The 17508-nt window shown below is 41.1% G+C and overlaps 2 protein-coding genes across 6 annotated transcripts; one reads left to right on the forward strand and one right to left on the reverse strand.

Moving 5' to 3' along the window:
• Positions 1-520: 520 nt before the first annotated feature.
• hspa4l (heat shock protein 4 like) lies at positions 521-11379 on the reverse strand. Of its 2 annotated transcripts, none has more exons than XM_070443371.1 (19): positions 11251-11379; positions 8672-8729; positions 8392-8532; positions 7671-7793; positions 7412-7511; positions 6817-6950; positions 6468-6712; positions 6288-6364; positions 6008-6159; positions 5753-5859; positions 5471-5604; positions 4701-4897; positions 3517-3591; positions 3258-3401; positions 2704-2829; positions 2466-2573; positions 2102-2221; positions 1362-1523; positions 521-1241 (listed from the first exon to the last, which is right to left on the reverse strand). In XM_070443371.1, exons 4-19 carry the CDS (start codon positions 7740-7742, stop codon positions 1059-1061), a joined length of 2136 nt encoding a protein of 711 aa, XP_070299472.1. In that variant the 5' UTR covers positions 7743-7793; positions 8392-8532; positions 8672-8729; positions 11251-11379; the 3' UTR covers positions 521-1058. The 2 variants fall into 2 exon arrangements, with proteins under 2 accessions (XP_070299472.1, XP_023842440.1); XM_023986672.2 differs by lacking the exon at positions 11251-11379 and adding an exon at positions 10161-10530.
• Positions 11380-11442: 63 nt separating this feature from the next.
• chmp3 (charged multivesicular body protein 3) lies at positions 11443-16913 on the forward strand. Of its 4 annotated transcripts, none has more exons than XM_023986674.2 (6): positions 11443-11837; positions 12475-12535; positions 13472-13651; positions 15057-15178; positions 15875-15989; positions 16117-16913. In XM_023986674.2, the coding sequence occupies exons 1-6, from the start codon at positions 11793-11795 to the stop codon at positions 16254-16256; spliced, it is 663 nt and encodes a 220-aa protein (XP_023842442.1). In that variant the 5' UTR covers positions 11443-11792; the 3' UTR covers positions 16257-16913. The 4 variants fall into 4 exon arrangements, with proteins under 4 accessions (XP_023842442.1, XP_023842443.1, XP_023842444.1 ...); XM_023986675.2 differs by having other exon boundaries at positions 11675-11732; positions 12475-12565; XM_023986676.2 differs by having other exon boundaries at positions 11675-11732.
• Positions 16914-17508: the final 595 nt, after the last annotated feature.

A 17508-nucleotide genomic window follows, 5' to 3' on the forward strand; every position in this document is an offset into this window, starting at 1 on the left:
ATCAATATGTGTGCATCTTTTAAGGTCTTTGTATAATCTGTAATTTGTTGTACCCCCTAGCAAATGTTATCATTGTCTGTTTGTATACTTCTTGTATGTATACTGTTTTTTCTCAAAAAATATATATATTAAAAAAATAAAACCTTCACTTCGAGGGCTGCTCGAGCTAAAAGAGCCTATCAGGAACAAAAAGCACTAGATGCATTGAATAAAATAACATCCTCTTTATGTAGTAACATCCTCTAGAGACTTGACTTATTAGAGTTTTGTAGCATAATAGTCTTAAATAAGATGAGGATACTTTGAATACACATCTTTAGCACTTTAGTCAATTACATTTCGATCAATAATGAAATAACACAATGTTTGTCTAAAGACAAAATAATGCATTTATTACTTGCCGTTTTAAAATCTCATGATTCAAATATGGAAATGCATGAAAACAAGTAAAAGAATAGGCAGCACCTTGCTCTCTTGTCTTGCTACTTGACAGTTGTGGTGTGTCACCCATTTCAACACTAGGAATGTATCCTATACACAACTATATGCACTGGCCAGTTTAAATTACTAAAATAATATTTACAGAATCTAGACATACAGACATCTTTTCAAATTAATATATTAAATACAAATATATATAATATGTATTATTGCATACACAGTTTACTAATAGTTTAATCAGCCTTAGCGTTTGTTCAGACAGTAATTCTACTTATGTTCCACTACAAGGTTATGTGCAATAAGAGTCACCTTAGAGATCTGCTTATGGGACTTTTGAAATGCAAACACGTATGGTTTAGAAAAACAACTTTTGGGAGAGCCTGCATTGTTTTAATCTATCTAATCTTACAGTTAATGACTATATATGGTCTTGTCTAACCACTCAAGAAGGAGGTAAAAATCAAACAGGGGGACTCTAAATACAAATGCACAAAACAGCCCACTGAGTGGTGGTGGACATGGAAAAATGGTTCCTTGATATACTATGTATGTTTGGGTAGACCTGCTCTGATGGGAGCTAGAGTAATGGCAGCAGAGCTTGTTTGGCAGAGAGGGGCTCAGTCAATCTCCATCTCTCCTGAGGGAGGCTTTGTCTGGTTGCTTCCCTTTGCCTCTCCCTTCCCGTCAGCTCCTTGCCTTGGGCCGTTATGGGCCCCGTTGCTCTTGTAGTTCTCCTCTGACACATCCTCTGCTTTGGGCTTCGGCCGGTTGACCACTGGGTTGCATACTTCATCCAGTTCCTAAAGTATAGGTATATGTGGGAGATAGGAACATGCAGTATTATTAAAAAGATAAGTAACTGGTGACGATGTGCCAATAGCATGTCATATGGTTGAATCATACCCTCTTATCACACACACCTGTATTTTGGAAATTATGTCTGCTACTTTGACTACTGGGCCCTGGGCGATTGTGAGTTGGCTCTGGGCGTTCATCTTGCTGTTCATCCAGCCCATGCTTTCATTTACACACTTCTCCACGTTGCTCATCTCCTCAGCATTCAGATGCTGGTAACGTTCATCCTGAGTGTAGATAGGAAACAAAACAATTAGAGCTAGAACACCTCTATCTCATTAAGTAAATTACCTCATCTATGCCCTCACAAAATAATGAATTAATCTAAATTTCACAGATTGTTTATTACATACATCCTGGGTTAAACCCAGAAACATATTAAGTCCTAGAACAGACAGTGTCACAATTGCTCATAAAATTACTATGACATTGACCTAACCAGGTTTGAAAAGTGTGTACAGGCCACACACGACTGATGAAACTAAACAAATAAAATGGGAGTGTACTGAAAATGGAAAAGGTAATACAGGGAAAGCAATTAGCACAATCCCAACAGAGCAGTGGTGTAGTAGTTCACAGAGAAAAAGGGGCATTGTAAATGGTCTCAGCATAATTTCACTGCATCTCACACTGAGCTTTAGTGATTGGTGGTTCAATCATAGAAATAGAGCAGGTTCAATGTTTCTAAAGTAGGAGATAACAAGCACGCAATAACATGATAATGCCTTTTCTGACATCAGTGCAATCCAGAAAAACAAAAAGATTGCAAAGATGAAAGGATGCTGAAAAGTATTCCAGTTTTTACCTTCTGTTTGTAAAGCTCCACAGCCTTCATATAGAGTTGGATCTTCTTGCCCATTTCTTCAAATGCTCTCGGCCTGTCCTCCTGCTCCCTGTGCCTGTCCTGAATGGGCTGGCCAAACCTCTGGAAAAGGACATCAGTCAAATCATATCAGTCAAGTCACACAAAAAAATGCTGAGTCACGTACCCAAACCTTCAAACGGAGGTTAATGTTTTCAAATGGAGATGACACTGTTCACCTAAATGAACCAAAAAACATTTGTTTATTATTCACGTATCTTGCTCCTGATTTCAGAACTGACATAATAGCAGATGGGTGCAGGCAGAGGCTGGATATAAAAGTCCTTTATGCTAAATGAACACTAACCTTGAGATCTTCCAGCTTATCCACATAGACCTGTTTGTCTTGGTCCTCTCCCTCCTCATAAAGCCAGTTCTCTGTGTCTTCGAGCATCATTGTCAGACGATTACTGTCCTTTTTGGAAGGTGAGAAAGGCCAAAACAGGTATCAGCAAACACATGATGTATTGCAAAGACTTGTTATTTGTTCAATGTGGCAATATTTATTTATTAGTTCGAAGAAATATGTTAATCTAGGTTCTTACCTCCTCAGTGGTGTACTTCTCATAGATGCCACACAGTTTGTCCCGCAGGTCGTACACATACTCCTCCACAGCATTCTTAGCATCATTCCTCTCTTTCTCCAGCTTGTCCTGGACGATCATCTGGCTCTGAAGTACCGATAGAGAAAAGGAGGGAGCGACAGAGGGAGTCACGTGTGCTGAGAGCCAAAATCAGCCTTCCGCCTCCTCTAATACCCACTCCCAGGCAGCTCAATGGAATCCAGCCACACAAAAATATAGGACACAGTGAGGTACATCATCTGCCACAGTTTTGTAGAAGTGTACAACATAGGACAATCATGAATGAGACAACTAATGCAGAACTTGCTGTTACATTTCCAAAGGTGGTTCAAATTCTTAACCTTCATACAGAAACCTTTCCTACTCATGTTTTATGTCTTTGAACTGAACAAGGCAGGTAAGTTTTACTTTACAATAAGGTTTCCTTAGGGTCAAAGTTTTTTCCCCAGTCGAAGCGACCAGCATTACAATGAGAATATGACTCAGCTGCTGGGGTGGCCTTACGAGTGACTCACCTCATACTCCACAAAGTCATTGAGGACCCCCCTGTCCAGCTGTCTGATGATGTTGGCCAGGATGGGAAGGTCAGTGCTTTTCACTTTGACTTTGGGCTTGCTTCCCCCTGCTGCTGGGTCCTGCTTCTCATCAGGGACTCTCTCCTTTGTTGGGAAATTAAACAAATACATCAGTTCCAACTCTTATATTGATTCTCAGTGTTTCACAAGACATAAAAGTTTAAATGTAATTATAGTTTCTTATTATGAATGTATTCACCTTACTGCAGGAACTGACATCCTCATTCTGCTGGTCCCCCTGGCCTTGACTCTCCTGGTCCACCTGCATTTTAGTCTGAGACAGTAGGACCCTCTCACAGCAACATCATCTGAATCTTACAATCAACTCTTGGCTGCTCTACTTACAGTAGGTTTGACTCATGGACCACCTTAGTAGTGTAATTCATTATGTTACACCTATGTCTATCTAAACCAGCTTACTTCAAACTGCACACCCCTCCTGTTAAAGTAACTGTGCAGTGTTTCCAGATTTCTATGAAATATGACCTATAATTAATTACAATATGAGTGAAATAGTTTTCCTTCCAAAATATGGTAATTAAGTAAGTTAAAAAGCTGCTTTTCTGTGTTGGAATGGTGTGTTTGAGATAAACTCCACCTAAAACTTCTCCAATTTATACTTTGGCCACAAATACGAGTCAACAACGTTATTTGGGTATGAGTTAACAGAATATGATTTTCACTGGACAGTTGCTTTAATCTAATCAAAATCTCTACTGTTCAGAGATGCCAATTAGAATGTTATGATCTGTATGAGTAACACATTCAAATACACTGACATATTGATAATATCAAAGGAGTGGAGGAGGATTTTTTTTGTAGCAGACACAGGTACAGCACAGCCTGTGAAGGATAGAGCTATGAAGATGTGGAAAGTATATTCATCTTAATAGCTATTCCACTGGCTTCATGTATCATCTGGCGTCACACACTGCCAAGCCTGGTTATACAAACACACCCGTTCTCTCAGGCTCAATGTGATGAACCTTAGTGAGACCAGTGCTCCACAGATGAGACCAGCATTGGACTTCACCTCGCAGAGGGTGAAGTGGAGTATGAAAAGGGATTGGAGTGAGGGCTAATCACACACAGTGACCACAAACCTCCTCCATATAGTTAAAGGTGTCATCTTCAATGAGAGGAATGTGGTGCAGCTTCAAGAGCCAGGAATAGAGAGAAAATGGGCTGGAGTGAAAATAATCACATAGAGAAAGACATGAAGTCAAATCAGTGCTTTAAGTCTTAGACCTAAGACATTCAAATGGGAAGATTAAACAACAGCTTCTTTGTCGCTCTGAAATCTTAAAATAGTGTGAAGTGGCTGAATAACGAACTTCACAAATGTGAAATTCAGGTGAATCTTCTCACTCCCTTCTCTCTTACCTGGTCCTCTGGCCTTCCTTCATTCTGCACAGTGGGTTCCATGTCCATCTGAACATCCTCTCCTTCACCCTTCTGCTTCTCGATCAGGGAGGCACTGGAAACACTGAAGATGCCATGCACGTTGACACGCACTTTGACCTTCACTTTGGAGCTCTCTCCATCAGGCTGGGGAACCACATTCTGAACAGAAAAACGCCCTGATAAAGCAAGAGAGAAAGGGATGGAGGGAGAGAGACGTTCAAATGTCACACCTGATGGAGTCACAAGAAATGACACAAACACACTGGAGAATTGACATGTCCATCAGAGACAGGGGAAAGAGGATGAGGTCTGACTAGCTAGTAATTGCACTTCTTTCAAACTGAAATCCCATCTGCGACACCCCCTTATAATGCACACACTCACACACACAGCTCGGCTCTGTAAATGACTCCTGTGACTCATAGGGACGCAGTGTTTGTTCCATGGGAGATTAAGCCTGAGTCCTAATTACCAGCCAGGTGGGAGACCCCCACTATAGAGTTTAAATGTTCATCATCAGGCTGGCCACCAGGGAACACTTGCAGATGGCCATTACAGACATATAGGAGCTGAATTCCATAGAGCACACTGCTCTGTCTTGTAAGGGGATCTCAAGGCAGAATAGCAAAGTGCCATCCGGGTGTTACAGCTAAATATTTTATGTTCAGTGAGACCACCTTCCAATTCCTTGAACAGGTACATTAAAGATGGAAGAACTGCAGAGGCCTGAGTTGAATAAGCAGGTGTACCTATCCTGATGTCCGGGTAAGGCAGCTCCTGTGGGAGGCTGTAGAATGCTTCCAAGTCAAAGGGCTCCTTCTTGTGGAAGGTAATGACTTTGGAGAAGGGTGCTGCATGGTTCTTACTGTACACCTCACATTCTCTGTAGAACAGACAGTGGGTTTGAATGAGGACAAGACAAACACAGAGGGAAACACTGAGTTGTAATGTCTGCTCATCTTACTATAAACAACACTGCACCTACAGACGCATGTTTCTTTCTATAGAGCCAGCTGAGTAGGTGCCCTTACCCAACTCCATCTTCTGTGGGGGACTTCCAACGCAGGGTGATGGGAAAGGGAACCACATCAGTGATAGAGAATTCACGCACCTTAAACGCTGGGGACATAATTGCACACTACACACACACATACATAAACAAACACACAACCAAACAAGGACACAAACACAAACACACAATCACATTGTTACACACTGAATATTACAGCAAATCATATACAATTGATGGCTGAAGTTTCCATCTCTGTAAGAGGATAGGGGAGTACCTGAAGAGCACAGCCACGTGCCACAGCCTCATCTGCATTGAGTGTGGTGCTGACATCTTTGCCAAAGAACTTGGAGATCTTCTCTTTAATGGAAGGGATCCTGGTGGCTCCTCCTACCACCTCCACTGCATAGATCTCATCCCGGCTCAGCTCTGACACAAAACACAAACACACAGAGAGGGTAAAATAATGCATGTTCTGGTTACTGTTGAATTATCATTTACTGTCACCACGGATGTTCATCTACTAAATCAAATTCGATTTGATAAAAATGACATACTTGATTGTTCCATAACTGCTTTCAATGGTGCCTCTACTCTCATCAAAAAGGGTGCACACAGTTCTTCAAACTGGACTCTGAAAATTAAAAGGAAGGGGAAAAGTGGAATTATCATTAATGCATATAAATCTCTAAGACTATAGGAAGCTAAACGAAGGGGTCACAAATCGATATGTGTACCTGTTCATCTTGCCTGTCACATCAATGTCATTCATGAAGCACTCGATGTTAATGGGAAGGTCAGAGCAATTGGCGCTCATCAACTTCTTCAGTTTCTCACATTCCTGAGACAGCCGCAGAATAGCCCTGGGGTTCTCCCTCACGTTGAGCTTGTACCTTGCCTTGAATTCCTCGCAGAAGTTATCCACAAGTGCCTCATCAAAGTTACGCCCACCCAGGTAGGGGTCAAAGGCTGTTGCCAGGACCTGGTTAATTGACCAGACAGTTAGGGGTTAAATATGGAAGAAATAATGAAAAAGAAGGGTGAAAAATAGTGATAGGCTTCAGTACTTTAGGAAGAAAAATCCACCTTGAGTTTGCCTTTGTTAAAGGCTGATATGGAGACCTGGAATGATGAATGTCCCAGGTCCACGAACACCACATTGCGTGGCTTCTCTTCAGGGGTGGGCAGGTCCTGTTTGTAGATCCCATAAGCCAGGGCCACTGCCATTTAGAAACAACAATATGAGACACTCTAATGAATAACACTACACCACTGCAGGAATAAGAGCATCTTAGTGGATGGAAATGAATATAAGTAATGTATGTGTTATAAGGTCATTCTGGTCCCCTAAACCTAATATCACAAAATATGATTATATGTTTGTGTAGCTTAAAGGCCTACACATTGTAGATTAAAGGCCTACACAGGCCTACACATCCAACAAGGGGCTTTTCAAATGCCCTCTGTGAATATCAGTGCCTGCTGATTAAGGGGAGAAAACTAAGACTTGCAAAACTGCAGTCTCTAGGGAACCCCAGCCTATTTTGGGATAATGGTATTCCCTAATCAAATAAAGTTGTTGGTAGAAATAAAAAATGTGTTGTGAAACAATTAAATACACATTAATGCTTTAGGCAACTAGAATCAATAAATCTAAAGACACTCTGTGGGAATCACTGACCTGCCGTGGTGTCATTGATCAGACGCAGACAGTTCAACCCTGCAATTTGGGTGGCATCCATCACAGACCTCCTCTCTGCATCGGTGAAAAAACTTGGGACCTATGAAACAAAACTCTTGTTAGAAAATAATAAACTTGAAATAAGATGGAAATATTTGTATGGTTAGTTTCATGGTATATTCACATGTGCAGTAGCTATATTGTTATTATGTTGACTAGATCCATTTTCAGTGTATTGCAATATATTGTTGTAACTCACAGAGATCACACAGTCCACAACTGGCTTCTTGAGGGCGCTCTCCGAAGTTTCCTTCAGCTTGGTCAGCAGCATTGCTGTTACCTGCTCAATTGTGAATACTTTGTCCTCATCCAGGTAACGCACCTATGAATGGGACACAGTTTTAATTTAGGCCATTTAGACCAGTGGTTCCCAAACTGTGGTGTCGGCAGGGGGTGTGAGGGGGTCCCCCCGCCAAAAAAAAAAAATAATAATAAGGAACTCGGTCTGGCTTTCAACTTACTCTTGAAAGATGTAATAATAAATTCACACGGTGCAATTTCAAAATTGGGTGGTGCATCATCAGTTTTCCTCTTGTCATGTCAGTCATTGCATACCTTAGAGAGCTATTTAGAAATGAGCTACTCAGAAATGTACAGATCAACTAGCCCATGTCGGCTTATGTTTCTAAGCTAAGTTTTTCAGCTCTTGGATTTTATGGTGATGTTTGAGTCACTCAATATCGCATGAATACACATTAGACATGGCAAAATGTATAGAACTGCAAGAAAATTAGCTTTAAAACTGCAAAATTATCTTCTTTGTAGGTCAAATACAGTAGAAAATACAAACAATTGAGCAAAATAACAATGGTACTGTACATAGTGACAATGGACCATGGGGTGATGGAGCTAAAGAGAACACAATATAAATGGAGTGCAGTGAAAAGGGAACCGAGTGGAAATGTGTACAGTGGTGTTACCTTGATTCCAGTGTTGCCACTGGCCAGCTTGTGCAAGCTGTAAGGCAACTTGGGTTTCTCCCCCTGGACATATGGGTCATCGAACGCTCTGCCATGGAACTTCTTGAAGCCATGGACTGTGTTTTTGAAGTTTGTTATAATCTGAAATAAAACGTTGTTTTTTTACTTACATGTGATTTGATCCTGACCAATTTGATAATTTCCCAAAAAGTATTTATCTGCGAAATTACATTTGCACAGTACTAGTACTATAAAATCTATTCTCATTTGATTATCTTACTTGACCCTTGGCTGCATTTCCAATGGTGCGGTTTTTGGAGGCCAGAGACACCCAAGCCCTGGGGAACCAAAACAAAATAAATACATACAAAATTTGCTATAGGCCTAATGGTTGATGGTAGGCTACAAGATAGATTGACATAGAAAGAAGAATACCAGTTTAGAAAGATGGAGGTTGAAAATCTGAAGATTATTAAGGGAATTTCACAAGGGAGTCTGTGAAAGTATTATGAATTAGGGCAGTAAGACAGAAAAGTTCACCTTCAAATATTTAAAATAGTAGCCTGTTCTCTGGGCAGCCGAACGAGTAGAGCAAAGACCGTGAGTAAAGTAGAGAATACCGCACATGCGCAGAAGCTTCAGACCTTTTGGGAAGAGGATTCCGAAGAATTCCTGCTCATTAATAATATCACTTTCTTAACTAATTTAACTGATACACTTCCGGCATCAGCTCATTGTGTTGCTGACAAAGAGTGATCCAGGTTTTTCTATGCATAGAAAAAAATGCCTGCAGTTGCTCTGTCATTTTAGTTATTTGGAAATTGTAGTTATTTGCAAGAGCAGGCTGTAATAAAACCCAGGTCATTACATTCCCTCTCACTGAGAGTATTGGTGCATCTTGCACAGTGGCATGTTAGGAGGAGCAGGTGGAATCTTGCAGTTTCGAGAGGAATTCGTGTCAACTAAACTTTAGGCCATACCCGTGTATTCACAGTCACCTCTTCCAATGTCATAACGTGTGTATGATAGTCACATTCACCTAGGCTTACAAGCAGCCAATCTAGAGCCTATATTTATCTTTGTTCAAATGATTCTGTCCACATGGGAATTTGTCGTACTGTATGTCTGAGAGCAAAAATGTACAACAGTCAAGTCCCAGCAAATGCAATGATGATCGCAAGAAATAAAATGCGATATAGCCTACATTTGGTTGACACTCAACGCATGGGCCTGCTTTGAACCCCCCCCACAACATATCTTATTTCAAAAATAGAGTAATGTAAACATATTCATTAAAACAACGATAAGACATGAGATATAGAAAGAAATCAACAACAACATTCTAATACTGAACAATTTGGTCATATTTGGGCGTAGGCTATCGCCAAGCCTTAAAAATCATGTCTTAGAACAGGATAGGATAGAAAAGTGTAAGATAAGACCAAAAATTCCATATACGTATACGATTTCAATTATTAAGTCATATGGTAAAATTAACATGTAACAAAGACTTCTGAGAATGGAGACGACGTTATAACGTTGTAATACGCAAAGCTGAAAATATACCAATCAATAGGCTACGCATGTACATGGAAGAAAAAATACTATCCAATGTAATGTCATCCTCCAATGTAAGATATTCATAATTACACATGAAACATCCATCGTGGAAGCATTTGATCACTACGCCATCAGGTAGGCTAGAGCGCGCATCCAGTCGCAAACATTGCGCACAGTCACATTCTATATAGTGTCAATGATATACTTACGGCGTACATCTGTCACTGTATTCATTGGCAATGGTTTCAATGCCGCCGCTTCTGGCAACAGCGATGTAACAATTTTGGAAACCCACATCAATACCTACTACTGACATAATGAACGTAGCTGTTAGCTTGCGCTATTCTACGTAACGACTGACAATTGACACCTATCCGATTAGAAAAATAAAATACTCCACTATGCGTGACTGTAGGCTATTTTAAATTATGCCTTTCGTTTTCAGCATCTATTTTAGAGTTAGTTTACACAGTGCTGACTCAATTACTAGCTGTTATGTAAAACAAACTGTTTATAGTCAACTCATTCAACCTAATCCCAGTGAGCAAGGATGTCCACAGGATTCTCTCAGCCTCTATATGGCTACAGTACCATCCGGCAATCCAAGCAAACATGCGCAATTGTAAAGATCAGTCTGGAATGCCTTTAAAACCCGCCCTCTGCTATCTGTTATTGGTTAAAATTCACCAAAGGTGTATTTGATTGGTGCGACAGACCATATGAGAGAAAAATCTAGAAGTCCTTGAAAGGGAACCTGCCTTTACGTCATGAGTGACAGTGTAGGGCATGGTCTGCTAGTGTAAGGATAAATGGATTTGCCACGAGAAGCAATCCTGCCAGGCAAAATGCTATAAAAAAACAAGTTATATTGACCTCTGTAATACCCTTTTTTTGCAGACCACTGGATATACACTAACTGTACAAAACATTATGAACACATTCCTAATATTGAGTTGCACACCCTCCATTGACACTCCACATACAAAGGGATCACAGGCCTAGTGTCATGTCACCATGATACAGATATGTAAGCCTAGGCATACCTCAATGTTGATACATACCAAAGCCAAAAGTATTACTGAGAGGCTGTAAACGAATTGCTCAACGCTCAAGAACCCTGTACTGTACTGGAATTGAACAGGTGCAGCTCAAGGTATGAAGCTGATACCAAAGAGTCAGAGTGCAGTATTTCCAAATATCTTCAATGTCTTCCTTTAGTTATAGCCTACAATTCTAGGTTTCAGGGGACCTAACCACAATACAACACAGGTGAGCTGAATCTTCACTCATATGACCTACTTGGATTCAACGCTGTTCAGCGGCCATGGTGCTGAATCTGTGATCAGTCCTTGTGATCCCCTGTGATCAGTCCTGTTTTAGTTCACGTTCATCGTGTAGCTAGCTGTCCATGGTGCTGAACGTTTATGAGCCATGTAGACATTCCCACAGGCTAGTTATTAGGCTATGTGTTCCTGCGGTTTCTACAATTTCAGTGGCCACCAGGTAGCCTACCACTCACTGCATTGTGTTGGATCCAAAACACATTACATTTGCTAGGCCTATCTCTGATGTCATGCTTTGGGTCTATTGGTTGAAGTATATTGACGACCTTATCATTTTGGAAATATTGAATACGTTTGATAAATTTTAGCATTTATCACTACATAGTTTCAGTCATTTAGATTCAAGGAAAAAATACAGGAAAAGAAGATTGCGTGCACGTATTGGAACGTGGCCTGTGAGGCGAAGTGGCGTAGCTTGGAATCAGGAAGTGGTTGAAGGTGTATGACACTTTTTCTGTGGTTTTCTGTATTGTTATCAGTTTATCTAAGTTAGTTAACATGGGGCTGTTCGGGAAAACACACGATAAACCACCGAAAGACCTGGTAAGTAAAGGCTTCTGGTGAGGGGCGACGAGCTTGCGAGCTAGCCAGCTATCAGCGAGCCTGTTAAGGACAGCTAGCCAAACAATGCATTCGAAGTTAGCCAGCTCTGGTTATTTGTGGCATGGCGACGGTGTTGCGTTTATTGAATAACTCTTCTCAGTCGTATTTCAACTTCAATGGAATAACGTTGTGTTTTAAAGTAGCTAATGCAACGTTTACCAAAGCAGATAACGTTAACGAGCTGGCTCCCTAACGTTAGCCAACGAACGTTAGCCAAGTAACGACGTTAGGCAACTGTTGCTGAGCTAGCTAGCTAACGTTAGCGTTTCAGTTTGATTGTTAGCTAGTTAAGTGCTTGCTACTTGTATTGAGAGAATGTGTAGCGTATCTTTACAAACTTTATTCCCGAAAATGCTATGGCTAGCCACACAGATAACGTTAAAGTACAAGCAGCAGGTAGCAGTCAGCACCATCTTCAGATGTAAACAAACCAATGTAAAGCACGTTTTCATGGTTCTGTCTCAAATGTACTGTGTTTACACAACATTTCCTTTAACCTTTACAGTGAATAGCACAGTTAATGTCATATTTTACTCTTTTTTTGTTTACGCTTAATTCACTTTTTCTATCATTTAAGGTAAATGAATGGTCACTCAAAATCAGGAAGGAGATGAGAGTGATTGACAGACAAATTCGAGGTGAGAAGAAGAGCTTCAAGGCTATTTTATGTGAGGTCCAGTGCAACTTTGCTTTGTTACTCTAAGAATGTCAGAGAGCAAGTCGTTTTCAATACACTAAAGCAACATAAACACAAAGTAGGGTGTCCAATCAAAATCTCATATTTTCACTAATGGGTAAAATACTGTTAAACCAATGGGCCAAACCTCATGCCTATCAAAATCCATTCAAAAGTTATTGGAGTTTTTACCCTTGTAGGATGGCCAAAATTAGGGTGACTAAATCAACAGAGCTTCGTGTCAGCTATAGGCTGGATGCTGTGCAAGAATGAAGGCTCACTTTCAGGTTGAACTCTTCATTTTTCTTCTCAAATCCGCAGGACATAAAACATATAGAGATAAGATAGATATCGATTTTGAGACGTAGTATTTTCAGATTTTAGTATACACCTTTCAATGCGATATTTTCCTGTTATTATTTAAAGATTTCTCATTAAAAAAAAGCATATCTTTGAGAAATATCAATGGAACACTGAACATACTGTTTTTTATTTAAAAAAAGTTGAAAAGCCTTTTACATTTAATCTAGCTCGTGTCATGCTACTTTTTCTTTTTGCGACCTGCGGAAATGACTTTGAAGACGACCACCACAACATGTAAAATCCTCAAAAGTTTCTGCAAGAAAGCTGCACCGCTCTGTCAACAGTTTTTATTAACAGTATACTATTGTTAATGAAATGTGAGACAAAGACCCCACTGAACGATTCAGAACATGAATAATAATATTTGTCTTGGTAATATGTATTTTATAACATAAGGAAGTGAAATGTTATCACCAATGCGCGTTTGGCAGACAACCTACACAAATGAAAGCTGCTGTCAAACTTATGTTATACATTACAGTTTGTTATATTACATTATTTAGCAGTTTCTCATTGTTCCTCTCTTGTATCTCAGACATTCAGAGGGAGGAGGAGAAGGTAAAGAGATCCATTAAAGATGCTGCTAAAAAGGGACACCGGGACGTGTGTGTGGTTCTTGCAAAAGAGATGATCCAGTCGAAGCGTGCAGTCAGCAAACTTTATGCTTCCAAAGCCCAAATGAACTCTGTACTACTCAGCATGAAGAACCAGCTTTGTGAGTGTTAAAGCAACTGATGTAGTGCCACCAGATACAATATACACTATATATGCAAAAGTATGTGGACACCCCTTCAAATTAGTGGATTAGGCTATTTCAGCCACACCTGTTGCTGACTGGTGTATAAAATTGAGGACACAGACATGCAATCTCCATAGGAAAACATTGATAGTAGAATGGCCCGTACTGAAGAGCTCAGTGACTTTAGATGTGGCACCGTCATAGGATTCTACCTTTCCAACAAGTCAGTTCGTAAAATTTCTGCCCTGCTAGAGCTGCCCCGGTCAACTGTAAGAGCTGTTATTGTGAAGTGGAAACGTCTAGGAGCAACAAAGGTTCAGCCGCAAAGTGGTAGGCCACACAAGCTCACAGAATGGGACCGCTGAAGCGCATGGGGTGTAAAAATGTATTTGGTTGCAACACTCACTACAGAGTTCCTGCCTCTGGAATCAACGTCGGCCCAATAACTGTTTGTCGGGAGCTTCATGAAATGGGTTTCCATGACCAAGCAGCCACACACTAGCCTAAGATCACCATGCGCAATGCCAAGTGTCGGCTGGAGTAGTGTAAAGCTCGCCACCATTGGACTCCGGAGCAGTGGAAACGTGTTCTCTGGAGTGATAAGCCACGCATCACCATCAGGCAGTCCGACGGATGAATCTGGGTTTGGCAGATGCCAGGAGAATGCTACCTGCCCCAGTGCATAGTGCCAACTGTAAAGTTTGGTGAAAGAGGAATAATGATCTGGGGCTGTTTTTCATGGTTTGAGCTAGGTTCCTTAGTTCCAGTGAAGGGAAGTCTTAACGCTACAGCATACAATGATATTCTAGACAATTCTGTGCTTCCAACTTTGTGGCAACAGTTTGCGGAAGGCCCTTTCCTGTTTCCGCATGACAATGCCCCCGTGCACAAAGCGAGGTGGTTTGACGAGATCGGTGTGGAAGAACTTGACTGGCCTGCACAGAGCCCTGACCTCAACTCCATCGAACACCTTTGGGATGAATTGGAATGCCGACTTCGAGCCAGACCTAATCGGCCAACATGAGTGCCCGACCTCACTGAATGGAAGCAAGTCCCTGTAGCAATGTTCCAACATCTAGTGTAAATCCTTCCCAGAAGAGTGGAGGAGGTTATAGCAGCAAAGGGGGGACCAACTCCATATTAATGCTCATGATTTTGTAATGAGATGTTTGCCGAGCTTTTGGCCATGTGTATCTTGGAAATACCCAAGATAAGTTCAGTTGATGATAAATTAATAGAAACACTTTGTAAGCTAGTAGGATCCTAAGTTGTTCCTGGTCAAGCCAAGTGGTCAGGCCAAGTTATGTCCGTAATATGAATATGTACTTTACATGTCATGCTACAGTACAGGTTGTGTGTGACTCTGCTGTCATTTTTTCAGCTGTATTGCGTGTAGCTGGGGCTCTTCAGAAGAGCACAGAGGTCATGAAAGCCATGCAGAGCTTAGTAAAGATCCCAGAGATCCAGGGCACCATGAGGGAGCTGTCTAAGGAGATGATGAAGGTCAGTCGCATATCTGCTGACTCACTGTGGCCACTTTGTGTCTGTTGGGAGCATAAATCTATCACTGCTCATGTCCGTTTCTCTATGTGTGTAGCTGTCTCAGGGACTCAGGGAAGCGGTCCAGTTTTTTTAACCACTGCCAAATAATATATTTTTTAAAGTATTATTTTTACCCCTTTTTCTCCCCATTTTGTGGTATCCAATTGGTAGTTAGTCTTGTCCCATCGCTGCAACTCCTGTACAGACTCGGGAGAGGCGAAGATCGAGAGCCATGCGTCCTCCGAAACACGACCCTGCCAAGCCGCACTGCTTCTTGACACACTGCTCGCTTAACCCGGAAGCCAGCCGCACCAATGTGTCGGAGGAAACACCGTACAACTGCTGACTGTGTCAGGGTGCATGGGCCCGGCCCGCCACAGGAGTCGCTAGAGCGCGATAGGACAAGGACATCTCTGCCGGCCTAAACCTCCCCGAACCCGGATGACGCTGGGCCAATTGTGCGTCGCCTCATGGGTCTCCCGAACCCAGATCTGTAGCGAAGCCTCAAGCGCTACAGTGCCTTAGACCGCTGCACCACTCGGGAGGCCCCAAAGCTACAAACATAAACTATGTTTGAATATATATTGAAGAAAAACAATGTTTAAATGAGTAAATACTGTTTGAGTATTGATTATTTATGTTGTGAGTGTCCCACAGGCTGGTATCATAGAGGAGATGCTGGAGGATACCTTTGAAAGCATGGAGGATGACGATGAGATGGAGGAGGCAGCAGAGGCGGAAGTTGATAAGATCCTCTTTGAGATCACAGCAGGTAAAGATAGTCCCTCTGGTAATCAAGCTTGTCTCAAAGTTGTTTGGGGCTGTATATTATCGCCTGTCTGGTGAGGATAAAAAAGACTATTATACATGCTGACCCCTGGTGGTTTGTTCCAAATCAGGTGCCCTTGGCAAAGCACCCAGCAAAGTCACAGACGCCCTGCCTGAAATGGAGCCTCCTGCCGCAGCTGCAGCCTCAGAGGATGAGTCGGAGGAGGACATTGAGGAGATGCATTCTAGACTGGCAGCTTTAAGGAGCTAAGATTGACCTCTTGAACTCTTTCTGTCCCCTTAAAGTCCTTTTGCCTGCCTAAGGATGTACAAGGTGAATTTCGGTGTACGGTTTACCTAGTGTTTTCTCAACCACATTTTGTCTCTTTCTTTCACATAGTTATTTTGGATTATCTTTGGGCTGTGAACTTTTCAATGTTTAGGGCTAAATAACACATCAGATCTGTTCTTAATGGAAAGGAGATTTTATGATCTTACATGTTAACTGGGTAAGCACAGAAATCACTCAATGTGTGGTGTGTCTGTACACCCAACATTTAATAAAGATGTATGAATCTCAAGATAGCTAAAAATAAGAAGGACCCATCTGTATCTTAAGTGCTGAGTGTGGTCTGATTCTTTTGGTCTTGTATTTGGGGAAGTCGAGGCTTCATTCTCCAATTGGGTGGATTAACTAGAGACTTACTCTGTGCCGGTCACTGACATATCTAATCTGTAATGGAAACGTCTTGCTCTACATTGAGAAATGAAATGAGTGACTCATCACATTCAAGTGTTCATGAAACTTGAATCCATCACTACTCTGATCTAGATCCAAATTGAATACAGTATTACATTTTAATACGATATTTCATTCACTTTCAGCATTAGAAACGCTAGAACTAAAAAACAAACTTCTTTCAGTAGTTTGTCTCTGTACAGTACATATGTATCTATATTATGTTGTCTTATATAAAGTTGTTTGGAGGGGGTAAAGAATGCATGGAAATTGACTAACATATTTTTTACATTGAGATCCAGCTTCTTTAACTGTATATTGTTGGCCTCAAAGTCCTAATAATTTGTTGTGCTTATTCAGTAAAAAATAAAAATGATTGGTTAGTTTTGTTTCAGACCCTGTGTGTTATGGGGTGTTTTTTCTGTGCATACTTCTGTTTTTTCTGTGTGCAGGAAATTATGTAAATGAACATAGTCAATTTTACTGTTGTCTGGCCTCTCCATAATTGAATGTGACCTGAAAGATAAGGACAATAGAGGAGTAATGTGAATCTGTTTTGTAGGTCACTACTTTTATTGCTTATTTTATGGGGAAGAGCAACATCTGGGAAAACATTCAGGTGTGAGATTATTTTCTCTTGGGTGCTTTTCCCTTGGTTTCTAATATGGACAAAGGGATTATTTTTCTACCAGCCACAGCCCTCACTCAGCAGCCTTTGTGTAATGTAACCAAACCCTATCTCTGTCCTCTGACTGTTGATATGTAGGTTACCAGTCAAAAAAAG

The sequence above is a fragment of the Salvelinus sp. IW2-2015 genome, linkage group LG4q.2, assembly GCF_002910315.2.
Source record: "Salvelinus sp. IW2-2015 linkage group LG4q.2, ASM291031v2, whole genome shotgun sequence".
NCBI lineage: Eukaryota > Metazoa > Chordata > Actinopteri > Salmoniformes > Salmonidae > Salvelinus > Salvelinus sp. IW2-2015.

Coding starts and splice junctions, on each gene's coding strand:
- hspa4l (XM_023986672.2), bottom strand. CDS start 10,267: ATGTCAGTAGTAGGTATTGATGTGGGTTTCCAAAATTGTTACATCGCT. Junction 8,533..8,671: donor GAAATGCAGCCAAGGGTCAA/GTAAGATAATCA, acceptor GTTTTATTTCAG/ATTATAACAAACTTCAAAAA. Junction 6,951..7,411: donor GATCAATGACACCACGGCAG/GTCAGTGATTCC, acceptor TCTAAATGGCAG/TGGCCCTGGCTTATGGGATC.
- chmp3 (XM_023986673.2), top strand. CDS start 11,793: ATGGGGCTGTTCGGGAAAACACACGATAAACCACCGAAAGACCTG. Junction 12,566..13,471: donor GAGCTTCAAGGCTATTTTAT/GTGAGGTCCAGT, acceptor CTTGTATCTCAG/ACATTCAGAGGGAGGAGGAG. Junction 15,179..15,874: donor TGTCTAAGGAGATGATGAAG/GTCAGTCGCATA, acceptor AGTGTCCCACAG/GCTGGTATCATAGAGGAGAT.